This window comes from Euprymna scolopes, chromosome 2 (assembly GCF_053919585.1).
Source record: "Euprymna scolopes isolate OS-2025 chromosome 2, ASM5391958v1, whole genome shotgun sequence".
NCBI lineage: Eukaryota > Metazoa > Mollusca > Cephalopoda > Sepiida > Sepiolidae > Euprymna > Euprymna scolopes.
The window spans coordinates 14,268,920-14,294,542 of NC_136483.1; the positions used below are offsets into that span (position 1 = coordinate 14,268,920).

General features: G+C 33.6%; 1 protein-coding gene across 4 annotated transcripts in view; it reads right to left on the minus strand.

Annotated features, from left to right (window-relative positions):
* Window positions 1–25,623, minus strand: part of LOC145288846 (cyclin-G-associated kinase-like) — a 295,142-nt gene that overhangs the window by 148,495 nt on the left and 121,024 nt on the right. For 2 of the 4 annotated variants that reach the window (XM_080136362.1, XM_080136361.1), the window contains exon 3: window positions 12,227–12,286. The exons of the other annotated variants lie outside the window; for them this stretch is intronic. In XM_080136362.1, the coding sequence (XP_079992488.1) occupies window positions 12,227–12,286 (60 nt within the window). The remainder of the gene's footprint in view (window positions 1–12,226; window positions 12,287–25,623) is intronic. 4 annotated transcript variants of the gene reach the window in all.

Below are 25,623 nucleotides of genomic sequence, written 5' to 3' on the forward strand. Positions count from 1 at the left end.
TTGCTCTTTATTTATGTATGCTGCCCTTCCGCCTGTCAATTAAAATGATGTCTAGGACAACAGCATATTCTTTTCATTGTTTTGACTCTCGAGTGTGTATCTGTTGATCTCATATGCTTTTATATAGAATAGTGTGGTTCTCGATTGATTAACTGTGTCGGATATATACTTGAGAGTCAAAACAATGAAAAGACTATTCTGTTGTCATAGTCCTAATGATGACACCATACTAGAATAGACGCTAGGGGAAAAATGAATGTACACATATCCAAAGCAGTGGCAGAGAACCTAGAAAACGACCTTAATGAAATGGAGTAATAAATGGATGGTAACATTTAATGCTACTAAGACTAAGCTTCTTTCCTTTAACAACTAAAAAAAACAACAAAAAAAAACATGTTTAAATCACTGATTGCCATGACAACATTACCTGAAAGCACATCTTTCAAACTCCTCGGCCAACAATTACAGGTAATATGAATTGGAACAAATACCTTAAGGACATTGCTAAGACTGCTGCAAAGAAAGTGGGCTCTCTACTGTGCTAGGAAATTACTCACACCAAAGAGTATTCTATATCTTTACCACAATTAACCGATGCATGGAATATTGTTGCCACATCTGAACTGGTGTATCTTAGTCTCTCACTCTTAGACAGATTGTAAAAAAGAGTCTCAAATCTAATAGGCCCTACACTTTTGGCCAAACTGCAACCTCTGTCCGATCGACACAATAGTACATTCTCGTGCTTGTTTTATAAGTACTTCAATGGAACGTTCTCTGATGAACTCATAGTGCTTGTGTTCCCTCAATCTACATACTCCAGACTAATCCATCAAGCAAAATAATCCTACCCCTTCAGTTGAGGTTCCTAGATGCCAGAAAGCCTTCTACTCTAATAGTTTTTTCCTTTGGACTATTGTCATATATTCACTGTGGTCGATCATCAAATGCGTTTTTAAATCTATTTAATTTCTAAAAATCAACCTTTGTCATTTCCTGATTTATACACTTGTTGGTGATAATAAAACAAATACAGCTGGTTATGAAAATATTGTTTATTCAAAATCACCTTTTTGGTTTTCAAATGACAGTTTTGACAAGTGTGATAGTGTCCATGGTGGTGGTGGGGGAGGGGGGGTGTGCTTGCCTCTAGTGGTCTTTTATTGGCCCAGATGATGTCAACATTCCAAACATGTATTGTGTTGAAATGTGGGTCAAACTTGCTGCCCCAATCTCTGGGGATTCTACGTTCCACAATTTGACCTCCTTTGATGTCACCTCCCAGGCCTTCACATCCAGACTTGTAACCAACTTTCTTTTTTTTTTTTTTTACAGTGATCACCACTTATCAAGACCCGGAGGCCACTCCGGGATAAGGGTTATTGCAAGTACATTACGTTAGTGTGGAGATTTGATGAAGTGTTTACTTAAGGGGGCGGTTCATTAGGAATTTGTTCACGTTGGACACATCCAAGTTGTAGTCAGGTGGGAAGCAGGCAGACGGAACAGAGTTCCACAGGCGTGCAGTTCTAAGAAAGAAGCTTTGTTCATGGAAGCTACGTTTTGATTTAGGCACAGATAAAGAGTGGGGGAAATTTTTCACAGTGGATTCGGCTAGACGGGTGTTTTTCGTAAAAGATTGGCGAGGGGGGACCAGAGATTGAAGTTCAGACGAGCACCTGCCATGGAAATAACGATAAAACAAGGATAGGTTCGCAACGTCTCTTCTGTGGGAGAGAGGTTGCAGGGTAGAGAAAAGGGCATCCCCCACTAAGACACAAAGTCTATTTTGTACTCTGTCAAGGCAGGATAGGCTGTTTTTAGCAGCTCCTGCCCAGATATGGCAGCAGTATTCCATCCTTGGACGTACTTGGCTTTTATATAGATAGAGAATTGCATCAGTAGTGAGATATCTTCTGGAGCGGTAGAAGGATCCCACCATCTTTCCAGCGATCTTGGCAACAGACTTGATGTACGTGTTCCATTTCAGATCAGGAGTAAAGGTCAAACCCAGAAGCTAGTCAAAACACGGGGCCTCTCCCAGACGAGAGCCATCCATCCCAATTGATGCCAGATGGGGATCAGAGCGTTGATGATGTAAGGATAGGAGTTTGGTTTTAGATGCATTAAAGGTAACCAGCCACATCTTCCCCCACTGAACCACGCGCTCGAGATCAGAGGAGAGAGAATCAGAGAGAACTTTGTCATTTACAGCCTTTGATGTGTTGCCGTAGATGGTCGTGTCATCAGCATAGATGTCAACGAATGATTTAAGTATGTGTTTAGGGAGGTCATTGATGTAGATCAGGAAGAGAGTTGGGCCCAGGATTGACTCCTGAGGGACTCCAGCATTAATACTGCAGGCCTCCGATTTTTGGCCATCGACCACTACTCTTATGAGTCTATCGGAGAGAAATGATTTAATGATCGAGAAAACATTTCCAATTATACCGTAGATGGAAATCTTGTGAAGTAGACCCTTATGCCATACCTTGTCGAGGGCTTTTCGTATGTCAAGAGCAATTGCCCTAGAAAGGAAGCCTTTGTCAAGAGATTAACTAATCCTGTGAGATATAACCGTCAGCACATCTGTGGTAGATCTTGCAGAGCAGAAACCATATTGTGTGTCACTAAGGTTGTTTCTGCTTAGGTGGTTGACTATTTCTCTATTTAATATGGATTCCAGCAACTTACTCATAACACACAGGAGACTTGTTGGTCTGTACTGAGAGGGAGATGACTTATCACCTGAATTCTTAAATACAGGGCAAACTGATGAGGTCTTCCAGGGAGTCGGAAAGCACTTCTCCTTAAGGCAGCGCTTAAACAGTTTCGTAAGTATGGGAGCAAGTTCTGGTTGAAGCTTTTTTAACACTATAATTGGGATGCCATCAGGGCCAGTTGCTTTACTGGAATCTAGGTTCTTGATTAGCTTGGCGACCTCATGCACGGATATTTGTATGTTACCTAGCTTGTTCTGTGTTATAGGAGGAAATATGGGGAGTTAATGGCCTTCGTCGCATAGGGTAGAATTAGCTGCAAAGTTTTTTGCAAATAGTTTGGCCTTGTCTGATGTTGACGAGATGACCTCTGGTCCATTGATAATGGTTGGAATAGAACGCACACTTCTGTTCAGGATCCTATTTGTTATTTGCCAAATTGGTGGGAATCAAGCCGCTGATCAGCTACCTTGGATTTAACAGACTGGGCATATAGCTCTCTTGCATTTTTTATTACTCTTTTACAGTGGTTGCTGGCAGTCCTGAAAGCAGCTTTAGTCTCAGTGCATCTATTACGTTGGTAGCTATGGAAAAAGTGATTTCTGTGCGCGATAGCAGCAGCACATTCTGGGGAGAACCATGGCTGGCTGTTAGGTTTTTGTTGGAATTTTTTAGATGGTATGAATTGGTCTATGCCTACAATTAACCATTCGGTCAGATCTGATACTATAGAGGACACTTCCTTTTTAAACATGGAGTGCAGAGGTAAATCAGACTTTTGTCTGACATCACTCTGGGGAGGACGTAAGTTATTCAACACTTTTCTTTTTTAGACTTTTGAAGTCCTTCCTTATTTCCAGACTATACTAAACAGCAGAAGTTTAAATGTTATATCTTGCTGCTCAACTCCCCATTTTCTTATCCAGTGACAAGGTAAACATGATTCTCAAAGTTTAAGTACTACATAGATTATCCATTTCATTCATCTATCTTGAAAAAAAAAAAAAAAAAAAATAGCGACTATGGTTCGTGTATGCATGCATGTGTTAAATCCATGCATAGCTTTAAAGCTATTCATGGATTTGTACTTTCATCTGAATACTTTTATGGTTTTATTAGATTTCAGTTTTGGAGACAGAAAACCAACAGTACTTATATAACTAGAATACATAAATAACATTTTTCATTACAACAGGCCGCCTGGCATTGCCCGGTCATAAAATACGCTTAAATATGATATTTTAATTTAAGCAGATTTCGTATTTATCATTATACTAGCGGGACATGTGGAAATTCTACAGGGAATTCATTCATATGTAATATATTGATGTTGGGATTCATTCATATGTAATGTATTGATGTTGACATTCTGTGGATGTTCAGTGCAGATGGAGACACTCTGATATTATTGTAGTTTTTTTTGTTAAAACTGAAAAAGTATTTATCTAGTACGAACACCCAGCAAAGCCCAGTCATAAAGTATGCTTAAATATGATATTTTAATTCTTGCAAATTTCATATATATTATTATATAGTTAATATTCTATCAATTTTTATATATTATAAAGTTGCAATTTCCAAAATAAAAAAATATATGCATATGACTTGGGTGCATTAGCTTGCATCAAAACCGAAATAAAAACTTATGAAAAAAAAAAAAAATATATATATATATATATATATATATATATATAACTTGAGTTCCTTCAACCATAATTGAAATCGAAACCAAAACTTATAAAAGATTCTTGGTAAAATGATTTATGACAAGAAATGAAATTACATAACAATTAAACGACCCGGATGTAAGCATGACATAGAAAATAACACATACGCTATTGTATTAATATATAGATTATATTGGACCCAATATATAGTAATGATTTAAAAAGTTAAAAAAAAAAATTAAAAAAAAAAAAAAAAATGACTTGTGCACCACCACCTAGAATTGAAACCAAAACGTTTAGCTTATGATTTACTTTTTCCTTTGACATTAATGTCTGAGCTGAGGACATGTTTTTTGCAAGGCTAAAAATTAAAACATGAAGCAACTGCTATTACGTTACGTATGTATATTCATAATGCTATTGTTCGACCTTCACCTGGCAAATTCCATTCTTTTTTAATTTTCACACTTTTGCACTGATTTTCCCCAGCTAAAACCCAAATATATATAGTTTTGCATGGGTTCGAATACCTTATATATTAAGTTTCATGTCTGTAGACCAAAAACTGACAGGAGTTTAGTAGACAAAACTTTTTAAACAAATATATAAACACACACAAATATATATAGAAAGAGTTTTAAAATGAAATGCGTATAAAATAAAATTCAAATTCAGTCAACGCTTCTAACACGAAAAAAAAAAAGAAAGAGGTTTGTGCTTACTATAACCTTTCTACGCAAATATTACGCAAGTATAAATCATGTAGAATATCTGCATGAATATAATTACACGTAATAGTTAACTAAAGATGATCAGCCCATAAGAAACCCGAAAAAATTTATTGAGAAGTAATTAAAATGAACGTTTAAAAGAATATGCAAATTAGCTAGGTCTTTTGCAGATGAATGCAATTCCACAACTCATATATAACAAAGTTGTATTTTCTTTTTAAATAAATAGAAAAAAGGGGTTTTAATATGAATATCAAAACAAAACAAAAAAAATTATAGGCATATAGATAATGTTTTAAAGTTTATTTTGCTTAGCAAGGAGAAACAAAATTTTAGTTATATAATTTTAGATTAAACTGACACAACAAACTGCCCCCCCCCTTTTAAATTGAAAATTTTATTCAGTATGTTTATTAATATACAAGTCGGTTAATCGGTGCTTGTGCATCTATGCCACTGAGCTATTTTTTAAATATTATTTTCAAGTTACATTCAATTTTTATAATATTTTTGTTTATTAAATTGTTAGGTGAAAGTACAAAATAGTTACGAAACATCCTCCCTATGTTAAGAATGCATTTCTTAATATTATTATTTCAGCACGGTAACATAAATGCACAAGTACCCAATTATTTAAGATGTTTGAAATGAGGAACTTATTGTAGTAGCAACCTCCAGCCCGTTCTTCAGTAGCATCTTTTTGAATTTGGAAATTATTCTTCAACTCTAGAATAGGTATAAAATTTTTTAACTAAATTTTATTTCATCCATGTGGTAGATTGTTCTCATTCTGTCAGCCATTACTGGGTACAAGTGTTAATTTATGTTGTTCTTTGTTATTATCTGCTTTGGTGAGGATTAAATCTTCAAGTTCAAGAAAATTCATAAAATTCACCATTAACTAATATTTTCTTGTTTTGACAATTATGCTCTATGTACATGTTGATTTTGAAACATAATGGTTGTAAACAATCCATTAAAACCAAAGTGATATTAACTGGAGAGGAGTATTCATACTTTTATGAATCGTATTACAACAAATTCGATCAGATTTTAACTTAACTGATTCCATAGTTGTATGAATAAATCATAAAGAACATTGACATAACACCCAACAAACAAACCCCAGGAAAGTTGTTGTTTTTTTCAACAAAGACAAATCAAATAATGGGAATAAAAGAAAAAAGTCTCTATAAAAGATTTTTGGAGAGATGTTTGATGCGATCGCATTGGAGAGATGTTTGATGCGATCGCATTGGAGAGATGTTTGATGCGATCGCATTGGAGAGATGTTTGATGCGATCGCATTGGAGAGATGTTTGATGCGATCGCATTGGAGAGATGTTTGATGCGATCGCATTGGAGAGATGTTTGATGCGATCGCATTGGAGAGATGTTTGATGCGATCGCATTGGAGAGATGTTTGATGCGATCGAATTGAAGAGATGTTTGATGCGATCGAATTGAAGAGATGTTTGATGCGATCGAATTGAAGAGATGTTTGATGCGATCGAATTGAAGAGATGTTTGATGCGATCGAATTGAAGAGATGTTTGATGTGATCGAATTGAAGAGATGTTTGATGTGATCGCATTGAAGAGATGTTTGATGTGATCAAACTGGTAACAAATATTACCAAATGCCAGTAAGCCTTCTACTCTAAGAGTTTCTTCCCCAGAACTGCTAGACTTTGGAATTCCTTTCTGAGTTCCTGCTTCCCTGACTGCACTGATATGCAGAAATTCAAGTGTAATGTAAACAGACATCTTACTGCTCAACTCCTGATAAAGTATTCCTGCAATTAGGTCCCAAATAGTAGTACTCTACATCAAAGTGGCACTGTACCTTATCTTGAGTGAAAATGCAATAATAAAATTTTTTGTTAAATTTTTAACCTATGAAATTTTAAAAGATCCAACTGCAATATGAGAAATTTTCCACTAGTAATAATTTATATATACTACACATTATATTTATAGAGTTTTGATTTTAAAGAGGATGGGGATATTTTTAACGGTTCTGTAAATTCAATATTTTGTTAACAAGCAAAATATACTCGAAGACATCCGAAGTAATCCGAAAACTGAAACATTGTTAAAAAGCAAATTTTGTTTGAATAAAAAAAAAATATGGAGACACCCATATTGCGTTGGTTATTAATATATTTTGAGTCACTTCTTAGCTTCATTATGCTATTTACTAAGGAAATGTTTTGGAATTTTTTTCTTTTTAAGATGAGGATTGATAATTCATATCATTTTGATCAAAATGGGGGAAAAAAGTAACTGGTTAATTTTAAACGCTCTGATCCCCACTTGGTGCCAACTGATATAAATAGTTCTCGTCTCAAAGAAGTACCTTGCTTTGACTAGCTTCTGGGTCTGACCTTCACTCCTGACTTGAAATGCAAGACTTACATCAAATCTGTTCCCAAGGTCGCTGTACAAATAGTTATGTCATTCTACCATTCCAGAAAGTATCTAATTCCTGATGCAATCCTCTTCTGCCAGATACGTCCTAAAATGGAGTACTGTTGATATATTGGAGCAGGAGCTGCTCGGAACACTCTATTTTGCCTTATCAGCGTTCAAAACCTAGTAGATGATGCCCTTTTTATCCTCCTAGAACCTGTTTCTCACAGAAGAGTGGTTGCAAGCCTGTCTCCACTATTATTACGTTCATGGCCGAGCTTCAATCTATGGTCCCTTCACTGCTAAACTTTCACAAAAACACACTTGTCTAGCTACATCAATTTCCCCCACTCTCTATATGTCTAAAACTAAACCCAAATTCCATGAACAAAGTTTCTTTTCTAGAACTGCTCACCTGTGTAACTCTGTTCCATTGGCCTGCTTTCCAGCTAACTACAACATGATTGGCTTCAAATCCAATGGAAACAAGCTCTTATTGAGTCGTCCACTTAAATAATCTAATTTGACCCAGTTTCCACTACTAATGATCACTACGCTGTTGTCTTGGTGACCACCATGCACTCATTAACCCTTAACGTTTAGTGGCCTCCGGGCATTTGGTAAGTGGTGACTCCATTGTATAAAAAAAACCAAAAAAACACTATTTTAATTTTGGATGTTATTCTCAGAAAGTTTAGGCTGATGTAACTTCTGACCTTCTTCAGATGTATCTTTTGGAATGGGAATTTATATAGAATTTTAAACTTAACCCCTTCTTTAATACATGGAAGTAGATTGTTCTTCTTCCATCAGCAATGGCAGGGTAAAAAATGTTAAGTGATCTTTATTTTATTCTAAGTATTGATTGTAGTGAGGATCGAATCTTCAACCTCCAGAAGACTGTCACTCAGAACTGATTGTATTCAACACCTTTATCCATTGTGCCATGTGTTTCAAATACATTATAAATACTACCAGCAAACAAGTTAAAGGAGACTCATCCAAAAAAATCTGATTGCTAAAGTTATTAGTATAAAATATATAACGAACATCAAAACAGATTAGAATATAAACAAGGCCGATATCCATTAGTCGCGTGCTCTCGTTGAATGTGTGAATGTAGGATTGACATGAAATTCTTAAAGATAAACTAAAATGACCGAAAAATGGGCTGAAATGACTTAAATAAATAAAAAGTGAATGACTTGAATGACCTTAAGAATTACTTGAATGCTTAAAAAATAACTGGAATCCTTCAAAAACAACTTTAATGATCTGGAGAATGACTTGAATGGCTTTGAGACTGACTGGTTGTAAAGTGGGTGATCATTTTACATTAAATTAATAATGAAAAGTGATCCCCCACTTTATATCACAAAGTTACAAACATAAGTACAGCATGTAGTAAGAACAGATGCTGCACTTTGATGTTGTCCAAAAGGTAAAGAAAAGCTTAAAAAGCTAAGAACAGTATCTATTAACAACAGACCTTTAATCTTAATCAAAAAGGCCAAGCACAGAAGTGTTACGGACAGACCGATGGAGTGACTTATAGAGTCACTTGCACGCGACTAAAAATGCATTCATCTTAAATAATCTTTCATGGATTCTTTTATCATTGATCGATCATTTGATACTAAAGAAATATTTCTAGTGAATTTTCACATGGATTCTGAAAAAAAAAAAAAAAACCCTTCAACCTTACATCTTAGATTCAAGCATTCTAAAAGACAAAGACAAGAAGAAGATCTTATCTATTATATAAAGAGCAGTTGTCTGTGTGTACGTTTGTATATGCTTGACTAAAACTAAAAAAATACAAAACAAACCCACAAAACTGGTATTTTCTTGATCAGTGTTGCCTCGGATGAATAATATCTAAAATTTAGAAAATTATCTTTATTCTTTGATCCTAAACTGATTCAGGTGGGGTCGGTTTTACAGCCAAAAGTAAAAGAAAGTTTATTTTTAAATCAAGGAGTTACTTCTCTTATATGGACTAATTCCTCAAGGAATCATAAAAAGTAGTTGTGTGTGTGTGTGTGTGTGTGTGTGTGTATAGAGGGGAAAGGGGGTGTTAGGGTGAAAACGGGAGAGTGGAGAGAGAGTAAAATAGAAGTTTTAGCAGAAATGTTATGTTTTTGCCTCTCTGGCTTTACTAAAAAAATAAAAAAATAGCAAAAAAAAAAAAAAAAAGACTAATGAAATTAATCACCATCTTTTCAAGTGATTCTTAATGTCTGTCTTAACTATTAACTTAATTGAAATTGATTCCTCAGCATCCTCTGTTATCTACAAGATGTTACCCCCTTCTTGATAAAAAAAAAAATCAGGAATTAGTTGGGGTTTTTCAGCTGATTGCCCACATTTAATTCTAACAGAAGAACAAAGACACTGCTTATTCTTCTTATTATTGAATTTGGAGTTTAGAGAAAGTGTCAGAAATTCTAGTGTTCAGTACGTTATGTTATGGAATTTTGAGATGAGGATTGATAATTTGGATTATTTGAACTACTATTCTCATCTTGTTTTCACAATCTTTAAGATGATAAAACCTCTGATCTTCTTCAAACGTATTTCTTGACGCTGGAAATCTTTTTATTTGAAATTAATGTTAAATCCAGAACCTGTACAAAATTTCTCATTGAACCTATTTAATCCATAAGGGCAGATTATTCTGATAAAAGTGTTAATTTTATGTTATCATTAGCTATTATCTGTACTAAGGATTGAATCTTTAACCACCCTAAGACCGTCAACAAAACGAAGGTGAGAATAGTAATCCAAATAATGAACATGCAAATTCAGTATCTTATTTTTTTTTTAACAAATTTCAAAGAGAGTTAACTATACAATAAATGGATGCCCAAACTGTAGTCAGTCATCAAGTTATAATAGTTTGGCTTAATATCCTTCAAATTTACATCAATTTAGAAAATAGTCAAAGATGAGGTTGAATATATATTTTTGAAAAAAATAAAGTAATAAAAAAATTAAAATTAAATTTCTTCAAAAATCCAGGTATGGTTTAAACTTTTACCATTTAGAAAAAAGTAAAAAAAATATAAAAAATAAAAATAAATAATAAATAAATAAATAAAAAAATGAAAATGAATCAGAAATTCTGGTATGGTTTAGACTTACATCATTGGGAAATTAGTCCAAACTGAAGAAAAAATAAAAATGATAATTTTTGAACACAACCTCTATCATAATCAATGAAATTCTACACAATTAGGTTTTTACCCATTCAATCCAAATTGTTTTTATCAATCCATATCCATCTTTATGAAAATATACATTGCCAAGTGATTTTAGGAAAAAAAAAAAAAAAAAAAAAATTGCATCAACATGGTTAAATGAAGTAAAAGCAATGCATTTTTTTCTGTGTGTAAAACATTGTTTTGTCTACCATTAGATTTCTACCTATTTGACATCATTGTATGCAAGGACAGATCCAAAACGAGAGGTGCGAATAATACAGACCGATTAGCAGTTGTTTTTTTTTAAGCTTAAAATATTATGTCTACACATTCATGGCAGATTACTTAAAATGTTCTTTATTTGGTAATAAATGCAGGGAGACAAAGCTTTATGGGGATCATCGCTTGACAAGAGCATCCTAATCTGCAACCCCCAACCCATGCAGATAAACATGTAGGTGCACCCTAGCTACATGAATTGAACGTGCTGCAGCATAAAAAGAACAGGTTCGTTTCAAGATCGTCTGCAAACATTTCAAATTAGAATTTTTCCCTCCTCAAATATTCCACTTCTTTTAAACCTTGTCACTAATTTTTAATTTTTTTTTTTTTTTTTTTTTCATTCTTTTATTATTATTTACATGTTTCGGTTGCTCTACTCTCCTGCTTTCTTCAGGTGACTTTTGTTTACTGACTCAGTAGCCATCTGGGAATTCTAAACTTTGGGTATATTTTTTATTCTACACCATATTCCATACTCATTATCTTATATTTTTCACATTCCTTTACTGATGATTGAACTCACAACCTTCTCGTAGAATTTATTAACTAATATCTCTTAACCAAGGTGTTCATTCACTTAAGTAGGTATCCGATAAGATATCCACCTATACATAGCCAAGTGGATAAAGGTTTTAACTTTAACAGATATTCTAGCAAATTCTATCTGTAGATTGTGAGTTCAATTTCCAGTGAAGAACTTTAAAAAACATTAGCTTTAAATATGGATATCTAAAAGGCATGTAACAAGTCTATCCAAGTGGTTTCAATACAAATTCTAAGATGGTTACCGACTATGACCTAAAGTTACCTGAAGAAGACCAAAGAGTAGAATGGCTGTAAATTTGTAAACATGACAGAAACTAAAATGAGAAAAACAGTTGCAATCGTGTAAATAATATCACTATACATCATCTAACAAGTCAAAATTCTTAAAACTTTTATTCTAAAATTTTAGTATAAAATAATTTTTCGAGGTGCACAAAATGGTTTAATCTTTTTAATTTGAATAACTTTCTGGAAATTTTTTTTTCTTTTAACGCAGCTTGGAAGTAAAGAAATGCCTTACTAATCAAACTTAAATAGATTGAATTCTAAAGTATTTAATAAAGAATAATAATTGAAAAAATAATAGCCAGGTTTTATTAATATCTAACGGCTATATTGTGGAAGCTGGCGAAATATTGTGGCACACAAAACAGCAAAGGATACCAGAAATCGGATTTCTTCCATGATGATGGTGCTTTTTTCGTCATCATTTGCAAGCAGCCGCTGAAAAAATTAAAGGAAAATTGCTAAAAACATCAGCGAATAAAACGCAATGACAAAAAAAAAAAAAATGAAAAAGAAAGAGGGAAGGAGGATGAAAGAATTTTTGTTGTTGAGAGTCAATATGTAAAGTGATTCATCTATTTTATGGCAAATAAACCCTGAAAGGGTTATTTGATGCCAAGACTGTCTACTTAAAACAACTGAACACAAATTGCTATTTTACCCATAGCTTAGGGGAGGATTCATACCTTCCAACATTATTAGTACATAAATAAGGACAATATGTGAAAATCCTATCAATTTTAAACTCAACTGTTTTAATTGGGTCAATAAAGGGAGGGGGTAAGTTGACAATGCAAAATGCTATAAATCAACTGAATTGAATATGTGTGTATTCAAAAACACTTCTAAGTGAAAGGTTAAATTTAAATGAATATTAAATATCAACCAACCCAAGAAACTTCATGAGTTGTAAGACAAACAAGGAATTTGCAGCTGAAGTAAAAGAGATTGTTCATTCAAAAATGATCTCAGCACTTCTCTTTGGCATGCCCAAGTTGTCATAGTCACCAATGAGTGACCTTAGAGAATTGTGACCAAATAATTCACCATGTTTGATGTTTATTATCCACTGCCTTGTTGATTGCCATTAAATTAGTCAAATTCATTATTAATGTAGACAACATTCCATTTATCATCAGATAAGAAAATGCAAATCTTATGCTGCCTTTCAAGCAGATCTACAATGTTCTGTTCATGGTAAGCAAAGGTATTGCCTGCTTTCAAACAATGAAACATACACAGAAAATGCTTTATAGATAGCTTAGTCTATTTAAAACGAAAGACAGAAACGATAAGAAAGCCCACTACAATGCCATATGGAAGACATATTAGATTAGCTCCTTTCTGCTTCTAGAAATAATGGGGTACATGCTATAAGGTTGCTTGTATGATGAGGAGCTTCTTATAGTGAAGCTTATACAATAAACAATCGCACTTTCCCTGACCTAACAATGCATATGCCCAGTGGCAGGGAAAAATCCAAGATGACCAGAAGAAATATTGGGTTAAATGGAGATCGATTAGGATTATTTCTTCAAGTTTTTAAAACTTTTTGTCCTAGCAAGGCCTAAATTTACCCTATTATTACACTTGCAGCTGGGACTCCTATTTTCCCAAGGATATGAGAGAAACTATAATTTTAGTCATCCAATAAAAACCGGAGTTTCAACATGACATATGACATAGATGTTATGTGTTAATAGTAAATAGATACACACCATCATTTTGAGTTGTGAATTGGGTGTTTTATTAAACATTCAGAAGTCATTAAATTTAGCTAATAGGGTTGTTAAAAGTATAGACACGTAGATACAGTGTATACAACTTTTAAAATATAATAGACATCATTTAGATATGTGATAACAAAGTTGTATATGTTAAAATGTTCTTTGTTTTGTACTTTTATATTCTGGAGACTCACATAGTCCCTTGATCTCCCCGTTCTCCTTGACCAGATTTTTAACTTAGCAGCTGATATGTTAACAATAGTTACTTCCTACTCTTCTATTTCACTGTCAATTTCATTTCAGACCCCCCCTCCCCTTCTCGGGGCCTTTCCTTTCTTTTTTTATTTTTAATTCCTTATTACTCTTTCTTTTCTCCTTTGCTTTCTGTCAGGTTTAAAGCTCTATGGCATGCAATTCCATTGGTGTGATTATAGGACTTTTTTGTGAGATTAAATATTGTAAAAAGAGTATTTTTTTACGTTATCATATTCGGTTTAACGTTTATTTTACATGTTGGTATGTGTTGGACAGTTTGTAGAAATTGACTTCCAAAAAAAAAAAAAAAAAAAAAACTATCTCTAACCAAGTCTTTATTTTTCCCTCTTTCTCAAGTCCATTCTTATCCTTATTATTCCTTGACTACTAGTATTGCAGCAAAGTAAAAATTCAAATATTGTGACAACCTTACATGGTAAATGCATGAAAATGGGTGTTTGCGATTGACACACAGTGATTTATTACTTGTACTAAGTACAACTAAAAACGGTACTTATCCATAAAATGCTAAATGTGCTAACACAAGTATTTTTGCAAAGTTTAAATAGTTTTGAACTTGACCTAAAACATCGTTCTGCAAAGCATATTTTGCATTACGACCTGCATTTCCACCATCTACAAATTAATTGGGTAACGATTAAGGCAAAAGGACTATGCACAGTGGTTTAATCAAAGCATGTCATATGAAAATAATTAAGGCAAATAACAACCTCATTTTGTTAATGAGTGATTAAGTTCATTTTCATCTCACTAACAGGATTTTTTTGTGAGAAAATGTCAAGCCTCGTATATAGTACAACTTGAAGGAAGCATTTCACATGGAAGTTGTTCAAATCATGGGGGGGGGAATTATTGCAAGAACATTTTCAGATATACGTAACTAAAAATGGATGTTACTTTCAACCGTTTTTGTTCTCAAATTCTAATTCAATACAAAAATACATTGATGTCAATAAAATTTTTTTTAAATTAACGATTTGGGGAATTTTTCATAAACACACACATATATATATATATATATATATATATATATGTATATAGCTCTTGGAAGACTGTTCGTTGCAAATCATCAGAACTTGGCAATCTATAGTTTGAAAAACTATATCTTATAAGTAAATAGTTGGATGAAGATATTTGTATATTTTACGGCCTTTTACATAACTTAATGCAAAAACGACATCTATTGTACCTATTTACTATGCCTCCCCACGGGACAGAGTTAGACACCAGGGTCGTTTTTTAACGTGGAGAAAAGGTACAAAAATAAAAATTGTCTCAGTCGTGAAGGATTTCTCCTCCACCGAAAGAGAACAAGAAATAGAAGTGCAGCATCTGAAGAACAGATACTACACTTTGATCTTGCCCCGAAGGCCAAGAATTGTAATTGATTCATTGCATACAATTAAATGAATGCAAGTTTCTATTTTAATCATTTCATATATTTATTTATTTGTGTTACAGAAGATCTGAAAAACATTGGTACCATAAGTTTCAACTCCAAAACAAGGGGGACAAGTTTCTGATCACATATGTCAGACGCTCTTCGGTCCCTATTCTCTTCCACAAACCATACATGGGTATTATATATACACTATTCAACTTCAGTAGTAGTAACCTTCTACAGATGCATTCAACGTTTTTATAGCCATTGAGAAGATTGACCTTAGAGTCAGTATGCAAGTCTTATCGTCATTAGTTTTGCAGAAAGATCCTTGTGAATGTGTCGTTATCCACCCACATACAACAACTGGTATTCCCAAATGGTCACTGATCAAGTTCGCTTTACTTCAATGATGTAAGGGGAACTAGTGTATCAATGTGATTATCGAAATATATTTTTGTAAACAATAATTGACCTTTCCCAACAGTATTAGTGCATAAATAGGTCTCTGCATTGTGTATGTGTATAAATAAATGTCATAGAGTTGTGTATCTCAATACATGTATGCTGAACAATGTAATGTGCGTGCATGCGTGTGTCAAGTATGCAGAAGATCAGAGACATGCAAATATATACCAAATCAAGATGACATCATCTTTAATAAATGACATAGAAATTAATCTGGATTAAAAAAGTCCTCAACAACATTCCAACGATATAAGTATTACCTTCTTGGCTTATATTTGTAGCTGTATTCAAGTTTTTTTTTCATGATCAAACAACCAAATTAAGTAACTTTCAAGAATTTCTGAAAATTGAACAGTTTTAGTTATGGAAGGCTCTAATCTATCTAGATAGTACATTATCTTGCTTAGCATTGTACACACTTCACCTTAGATGGTGGTAGGAAAAGTGGATAACATAACGAGTAAATGATAGGAAAAGTGATGAAAAAAACCCAAATGAAATACAATTGAAAACATGTAGATTTTTATGCTTTCCTGTACAATAGCTGGATGTAAACTTAGAAACAAAAATGGCGAATGTATATTTTCATTTTTTTTTTTTTTTTAGAGGAATAAAAACCATTGCTTTCTCTACTTTATCATTATTTCCATGAAAAATGCTCCACTCCCCGATTCTTCCTTGTAAGACATTCACAGCAAGAACACATCTTTTTAACAAAACTGGGGGGAAAAAAACTAATTTCTTCATGTGTGTGCCTAGTGGAATTTCCATGAACAGAATTTCTTTCTAAAAACTTCCCATTTGTGGAACACATTTCCATGGAACTACTTCACTGCAGACTATCACATGGTTATGTTCAAATCTAATGTCCTTATTATCCAACCCCACAAATAAACTGTTCATCCCAATAATCATATTCTTTATCATTAATACTGATAGATACATCTCATTAAACCTCACCTCTAAGTATCTTTTAGCTTTGATAATTGATAAGCAGCAATTCATTAGATTCCCCCCACCTCCACCTAAAAACAAACAAAAAAACAAAACAAAAAATCCCACTGCTCTATAAGCAGGTTTCATTTTCTTTGGGATTTCTATAACTTTGAAAATTATTTCATTTGGGAAATTAGAGTGTGAACGTAAAACAAATGAAAAATTTCAAATATTTTTCTCTGAAAAAAAGAATTGAATCACTTTCACAAATTAAATTATCATTTTAAAATAAATTATATAAAACCCCTCATTTGTTTTATCTTCACTTTTTGATTTTAAAAATTTCCAAGATTCAAAAAAAGAAAAAGAAAATTAAGTAGGAAAATGAAACGCTTAAACATTCAGGCATTTTTGCTTGTTTTATGGCAAAGTTATTGTAGACATATACATTTTCTTTTTTTTTTTACATTTTCTCCCCAAACAAGGCACATTGCCACTCTGGTGTAGGGGGTTACTATCAGGGACAACAACTACTGGGGTACTATGTAGGGATTTAGGCAGCAAGATGTTGGTTCACGTTGCACTTGAACTTCTGCATGCCAGTAGAGTTGGGAAGCAGGGACCTGGATTGGAATTCCAAAGTTTAGCGGTTCTGAGGAAGAAACTACTGGAGTAGAAAGATCTTTTACATCTAGGGATTTCTACTGTGTGGGGGTGGGATTTAGCAGCATGTCGGTTTGTCGAGGATGTACACGTCGTGGGGGCACAAGTGCTTGCAGTTCGTCAGAGCATTCACCATTAAAATACTTGTAGAATAGGCAGAGGGATGCAACGTTTCGTCGATGGGACAGAGGCTGAAGCTTAGATGCCAGTTCAGGGCCTATCAGATTTGCGACTCTTTTGAACCTTGTCAAGGAGCGAGAGACTAGTAGCAGATGCACCAGCCCAAATATGACAGCAATACTCCATACATGGGCGAATGGTGTCCTTGTACAGGATACTTTCAGGTGTTAGTAGTTTTCTAGCACGGTAGAGAGAGCCCACCTTCCTTGCAGTGGCCTTGACAATGCCTTCAATGTAATTGTTCCAACTCATGTTTTCTGTGAACGTTAGGCCAAGCAGTTTGAAAGATGTACTCTCAGATAGAGAGTCGTTGGCCATTTCTATTAGTGGTAGAGAGGGTTTCTTGTAATTATTGAAGGAAACAAGTTTAGTCTTAGCAGCATTAAATGTGACCATCCATTTTTGTCCCCATTCTACTACAGATTAGAGGTCTTCCTCTAGTGTTTCTACCATGTCTTTAGATATGTGTTCATTTGTTTTCATGTTGTGTCTGTTATAGAGCATGGTGTCCTCAGCATATATACACATCTCACAGACAATTTTGTCAGGGAGGTCATTAATGAATATTAGGAACAATAGAGGTCCAAGGATAGACCCTTGAGTTACTCCCGTATTTATATCATATTGTTTAGATGTACGACCATCAAGGACAACTAGGATTTTTCTCTTATCTAAGAAGGATTTAATTATGTTAAGTATTCTACCAGTGATACTGTATGATCTAATTTTCCTAAGGAGATCCTCATGCCATACCCTGTCAAAAGTCTTAGATATATCTAGAGCTACCGCTCTGCCCTCCCTCACTTTGTCCAGTGAAAGGTATATACGTTCAGAGATCACAGTTAGGATGTGGAACGGGCTTGTCTAAATCCATATTGTTGGTCGGTCAGAAGTTTAGCATCTGTAAGGTGATGGACTAGAGCATGGTTAATTAAGGTCTCAAATATTTTGGCAAAAAGTGGGAAGAGGCTAATGGGGCAATAATTTAATGGGTCAGTTCTTTAGCTAGAATTTTTGAATACTGATACCACAGAAGCAGTTTTCCAACAGCCCGGAAAGCAAGATTCATTAAGGCATTTGTTGTAGAGTTTGGAGAGAACTGGAGCTACTTCGGCTGAGCACTTTTTTAATAGCACAGCTGGAATGAGATCGGGTCCACATGCTTTTGAAGTGTCAAGGTTTTTTATGATAGCATGCACCTGAGCAGGGGTGATTTTCAGATCGTCTAGCATGGCGTCTGTTCGCATAGGAAATTCATGTAGGGGGTGGTTGGAAGGGTCCAGCGTGGATTTTGAGGCAAACTGACTGGCAAGCATGTTAGCCTTCTCAGTTGCTGAGCAAACAACCTCGTGATTTTTGGTTAATGGGAAAATTGTTAATTGCCCATTATTTACTACACTGTTGTAGATTTTCCAGAAGTCACGAGTTCCTAGTTTTTGTGCTTCGATGCATTTTTTAGGGTTTCCGTAAATTCTCTCTTAGCTGTCGATATTTCTTTCTGAACGTTACTTCTAGCTTCTATGTACTTCGGTCTGTTTGAACTGGACTGGTCGGTTAAATCTGCGGTATGCATACTGCCTTTGAGTAATGGCAGTTGTGCAAGTCCAAGTAAACCACTGGGGAGAGTGGGGCTTGCTATAAAATTTCCGCATGGGAACATGCGCTTTGATTGCAGTTTTGAACCATTCAGTGGTCTCGTTTGCGCACTCTTCAGCAGGAAGAGAAAAAGTATTTCCCCATGAGGCATCTCTGATAAGATCTCTGATAGCTTCCCAGTCAGCCTTTTTATAATATCACATTGTTTTGAGCACTGGCTCTTTAGTTTTGGCTCTAGAGTTTAGGGCGATTTCAACCATTGCATGATCAGCATTCCCAAGTGGGCTGTCGGCATTCGTTATACAATCATCGGGAACTGTGGTCAAAAACATATCTAGAAGTGATGCGTGTTGTTCTTCCTGGTCAGAGAAACAGGTTGGAAATGTAACAATTTGTGATAGGGAGTGAGATATAGAGAAGCTATAAGTTGTGCTGCCTGCTGCATCTGTGTAAGTAAAGAATCCAAGCCAGTTTTTGTGGTGGACACTAAGGTCACCAAATACATGTACTTGTGCGCTAGTGTCGAGGGAGAGTAATTTTGAGCTTTGCTCGTAGTCAATAGTTACAATAATCTGTAGCATATTACAAGGGTTATGTAGACAGAAAATAAAACAGTACTCAAGAAATTGAAACAATACTCTTAGAAACATTTATGAAAATCAAACATACATTTTTTTAGTTATGGAAGGCTGTAATAACAACTAATGTTACATACTTCTCTAGCTCTCCTGAATGTTTAAAAATACATTAGTAAAAAAAAAAAACTGGCAAAAATGTATACTTTCTCTTGATATCCTAATCTTTTGCACTTGCTCCTTTTTTAAATGTTTTTCTCTTTGTTACATCAACATTCCTTTTAGTTTTTCTATCTTGCATATATTTTTATATTCTACAACTATACTCCCATTGTCACTCCTAGTTTAATATTATTAGACTAGGATAGAGTTCATGAGGAATCGAATTTGGGTCATCCATAATTATAAAAAGTCCAATTTTTATGAATGCTCACAGATTAAATATATTAGACTATGACATAAAAAAATTACTATAATTCCTATGACTTATAATTCAATAAAATTATAAGTTTCGTGGCATAATAAATAATAAAAAAGTATTTAAAATAAAATGAAAAATAAATGAAGATGGTTGCACATATTTGAGCAAGACAAAATCCTGTAAAAGCTGACATGAGTATCTACAAATATCTTGGCTTAGCATGGAAGTCTTATCAGTTGTCCGCATGCTAAATAGTTTTGGCATTCGGAATCAAAATTCCTGTGTAAAGAAAATGTCAGATGAATTGTCAAATATAGAATTAGGTTTAGTTTGAGACTGAGATTGGTTCACAACTTCTTTGTATGAATCAAAGAAAAAATGAAGATGAAAAATAAAATATGGCATTCATTTAATATTGCCACTATATGCAGATACAGCAGAAGAGTTAAATAATAGGCTTATTTAATAAAAAAAAATTATAGAGTACAAAAATAAACTGCCGATTAGTCAGCAAAATATATTTTAAAAATATTAAAATGGGTAATATAAGTAGAACAATTTCCATTTTGAAACTAGTCAAATATTTTGGACAAGACTGTTTTACAAATGAGACAGAATTAGAAAATAAATCTGCTATGGAAATAGCCCAAAAGAGTTGCCAAAAATGCACCAAGACCTTCCATTGCAAAAAACTGGAAGAATAGACCAACCAACATCATGCCATTTTCTGGGTGAATTCATCCAGGACTATATAGACAAGAAAGGTTCTATAGACTGGCTAAAAAGGATTGCTCCACTATGACCAGGAGAGGATTATAATAGCTGCCCAAGATCAATAACAGCAAGTGCAGGTTCTGCCACACAGAAGTAGAGAGTGTGAGGCACCTAACATTCAACTAAGTTTCTGCTGGAGGATGGCTACTATATGACTCGACATAATTTGTAAATATCTCCACTATACAATCTGCAAAAGGTTGAATATCAAATGCAGCAACAAGTCCTGGGAATGTATACCAGAAAGAATGGTCAGAAATAAGTTATACATCATCCACTATGCAATCTCTACATTTATATACCTAGAAAATGGGGCCATAAAACCTGACAGTGATATAGGACAAGAAGGAGGAGGAGGAAACAGCCTTGGCAGAAATTAGTGTCCTCAATGATGCTGTGTTAAACAAAGCTGAGAGGGAAAAGATAACGATCATGAAATACAAAGGTTTTTATGTACCGAAATCTCAGGAAGATCTGTCATTCCAGTAATTACAGGAGCAATTGGACTCATGAAAAAGAATTTCAAGAACTACTTGGCAAATATACTCGGTGAACCAAGTGTAAGAGAAATTCAAACAATCGCACTTAAAAGGACAGTCAGAATCTTAAAAAGATCTCTCAGAATATCTGAGTTAGCAGGTGAATGTTTACCATTCAGTAAGATACCCCATCCTCAGCTTGAACAAACTGCTAAGAAAATTTTAAAAAATTTGAATAACATATGAAAATTCATAGTTACACTCACACACAAAAAAATAAATTTAATAATTTTATTCTATTTGCTGCAAAGATATTTATTCACTACAATGTAACTTAAAAAAAAATAAATAAAAAACAATTACCAATCCAAACTGTTTTTAACTGGTCAATTAGAGAAGAGAAAATTATGTTCTCAACTTCTTTATCACCTCAGTGTTTGAATTTTAATGAAATATTCGAATATCTATGTATTTCATATAGAGATCAAGTGTTAGCTCCAGGAATGTGAGCCCCTTGATTTCTGAGTGAAATGCAATAGATAGTGAACTGAGCTATTGTTGACTAAATAGGTACAAGTAAATGTTTATGCTTTGAAGAAAAGCAAATATAGCGCTTGTATCTTGTTTGTTCTTTTTTGACTTGATACTGCATAAATTGCATTGATAGCATCTGTAGCACAATGTGAAAATCAAATATCAAAAAGTGAAAATTTTAGTAAAAGCAAATGAAATATATAATTGCTATCACCATTTTATTTTAATAAAAGCAAATGAAATATATATTATTTTAGTAAAAGCAAATGAAATATATAATTATTATCACCATTTTATTTTTTTAAATTTTATCACCATTCAGGCAAAATAGGTTTAATGTAAAAGTCACATAAATAAGACTAAGCAGACAACATTACCCCCCCCCACCGCCAATAGTGACTTGGAAATAAATTAACAACCCCCGCTTTTTCAATTTATATTTAATTATTAATAAAAAAAAAAACATATATATATATATATATATATATATATATATATATATATATATATGTGTCAATATTCAGGTTGTGATTCTATAATTTTTGAAAGAAAATAAAAGAAGAGCAAAACTTAATTCAAATCATGAAATAAAAAAGCAACTGACTGCATCCAAAAAAATTAAGACTTAACGTAAAAGGTTGTTTATGGTGTTTCCTAAAGTCAAGATTCCAAATGGTTTTAAAAAAATAGGTATTAATCAAAATGGACGATATAGAAGTAGTATTAAAAAATTAATAATTTAAGCCTTCTTTTAAACATATGTAAAGCTGTGAAAGAGATATTTATTTTTTATCAAGAATATAAGCGGACGAAGATGTGAGAAGGTGAGTAATCATATAAAATTCTGAAGTGGACTAAGTATTATTTGAAAGAAACTGAAGCAACAAAATACATAAAAAAATTGGCTAGTCAGAAACAAATGAGTTAATTGCTATCGACAACAAACTTTGAGAATCTAACAAGATAACTATTATTAGATTACTAATTTATTATGCACCAAGGATGTTTCATGTCAAACTTGATTAAGCTCTCTCAAGTAAGACTATAAGTGAACATTAAAATTATCCTCACCTAAAAGATGCTTCATGACAAATTTTGTGCAATTCTGCAAGTAGTTTTGGAGCTTATAGATAATCAATAAACAGACAAAAATATGATCTCTTGCAATATACGTTAACTATATTGTAAAGCAATCTTGGCCATCTACGTAAATAAGCACAAGTAACAATCATGTTGTAGCAACACATTTTAAAAATAAAAGACATGCTATACAAGGTAAGAAAAAGTCAACGTATTAAAATGCAAAAGAAATGACAAATCACAGACATATAATTGAAGATGCTGGATTGTTTAGCTGCTCGATCAAGGAATCAAAATATGGAAAAATCTACATAAATAAAACAGTGTGTATGTGTGTAAAAATGATAAACTATTAAACTACAAGTCACATAACAATGAAATTAAGAAATAGTAATCATATACCAAGAATGGTTTATAACAAGTAAAATCTTTGTTTGGATGGATGAATAATGCGTAGAGATATATGTTGGCAAGTTGAAATGGAAAATCTTCATTTCAAATAGCCAACATATTTCTATTACTAGCTAGAAGTGGTTTAATTTTAAGTCTTTCTTATCTGTCAATAGCTGAAACAGTAAGGAACGTGGATGGAGCACTAACTGTTTTGATTTCAATTCTAGTTGATGGCACCCAAGTCATTTTTTTTTTTTACTTTTGAAATCACTATTATATATGTATATGACATTCCATAGAGAATTAGCTCTGTAATAATGAACACAAAATCTGCATGAATTAAAATATATTTCTTTTACTGCATCCCCCCCCACCTCCCGCTTCACCCATAATAGAAACTGAAATGTTGGAAAACGCTCTGAATTAATGTCGTATACGTATAGCTTAAATTTGATGAAAAACATATTTGAAGTTTAAAGATTTTGTACTCATGAATCACTTAGAGCTGTGGCTACACAGATATTTGGCATATGGAGGGTAATGTAGACACTCTGGACCACCTTCATTGTCCTTTCCAAAAATTTTATACATATAATTTAAATTTCATAGCAATAGAATATATTTAAAGTTGTAAGGAGATTATGCAGACAAGTCTAACGTAAACAAGTTTTTGATGAACCGTTCCATATAAAGTTAACAAATTTACCCAATCTCCATTACTAACGGTTACTAATATTGTCCAATTTCTACTGTACACTCTTTAACCCTTATCCTCGAGTGGCCTCTTGGCCTTGATAAGTGCGTACGCCTATGTAAAAAAAAACAAAAACAAAAAAAAACACACACACACACACACACAAACATAACCCATTTTATGGGTGCACTTAGAGATTCAGAAATACTTCCATCATATTCTCCAGTAAATACTCTTTTAGATTTTATGTAGATTTTCTAACCTACAATTATTTTCTTTTCTTTTTAAAGGAAACACTAAAACATCACATATACAGAGTTTTATATATAGAGATCATTGGTGCATTTGAAAGTAGAAATCATCTCCCAAAACAATCCAAATAAAATGTTCTTTCACCAAGACAATGCACTATCTCATGAGTTGATTACAATGATGGGAAAACTATGTTAATTGCATAGTGAATTGCTTCTGCTTCCACCCTATTCTTTAGATGTTGTCCCTCCCTCGATGACCACTGGCTTTTTACAGTCATCAAAGGAATGCTCCAGGAAACAAATTTGCCTCCAATGAAGAGGCTACATCAGAAACTGGAATCTATTTTGAGGATAAAGATGGATCACTCCACAAAAAAGCATCAAATTGTTAAAGAAGCCTTAGAATAAGTGTATCACCCTCGAACGAGACTATGTTGATGAAGAAAATGTTCCCTAAAACTTGTTTATTCGTAAAACCCATAACTTATTAAATGAAGTGTTGGGTCATTTATGTAGCTATTAACTGTATATAAGCTAGACGAACTGTCAAAACCATTTGGGCTCAGTATGCTACTAAAAAGTCTGTGGATTTTTCTTTTCCATGAACATTGGATGCATATTACAAACAGATAACGCCAGCCACTGAAACAGGTGGAAGACAATGGGAAAATCCTTTATTACATTATAAATGTCAAAAGAACAAAAGGATGTCATCATAGGTCGTTCATGTGAACAATAACTGTCCATACCATATATATATATATAAATTGATATAGAATTGATATTTAGATTTCCTAATACTTTTGTGCTAGCAGTAAAGCTTATTTGGTAAAGTAGAGCATTTGTTCATTCAAATTAACTAGTCTCGAGTAAAAGAAAATATTCTTAATTTCGTCTGAACAGGCGATATGTATATATATATATATAGACACTGTATGTGGAACTGGTAAGACTTTTAAATTGAAAATTTAGGTTCTGTTGTTTTTTGGCATGATAAAATGCCAAAGTGTATTGCAGACATTTGTTAAAGTCTGGAATTCATAGATCCATGTTTAGCATCATCTACCCCCTCCCAAACCTCCCTGTCTACAAGTTGCATCAAAGCTGACATTGGCATTGCAGAGAATTAACAAGCAATAGAGAATTGTGCAAATGAAGCACAAGTGTTCATCTCAGTTTCTTCTGCTTTGCTTCAAAATTTACAATTGATTAATAAAAACGGTTTCTCATCTTTGATTTGCTCGGCTATATTTATTCATTTCGCCAAAATCTGGTGATGAGGAGCAAGATCCAACAAATGCAACCACCGGCATTGCCTGGTATAGTTATTTTTTTTTTATTTTT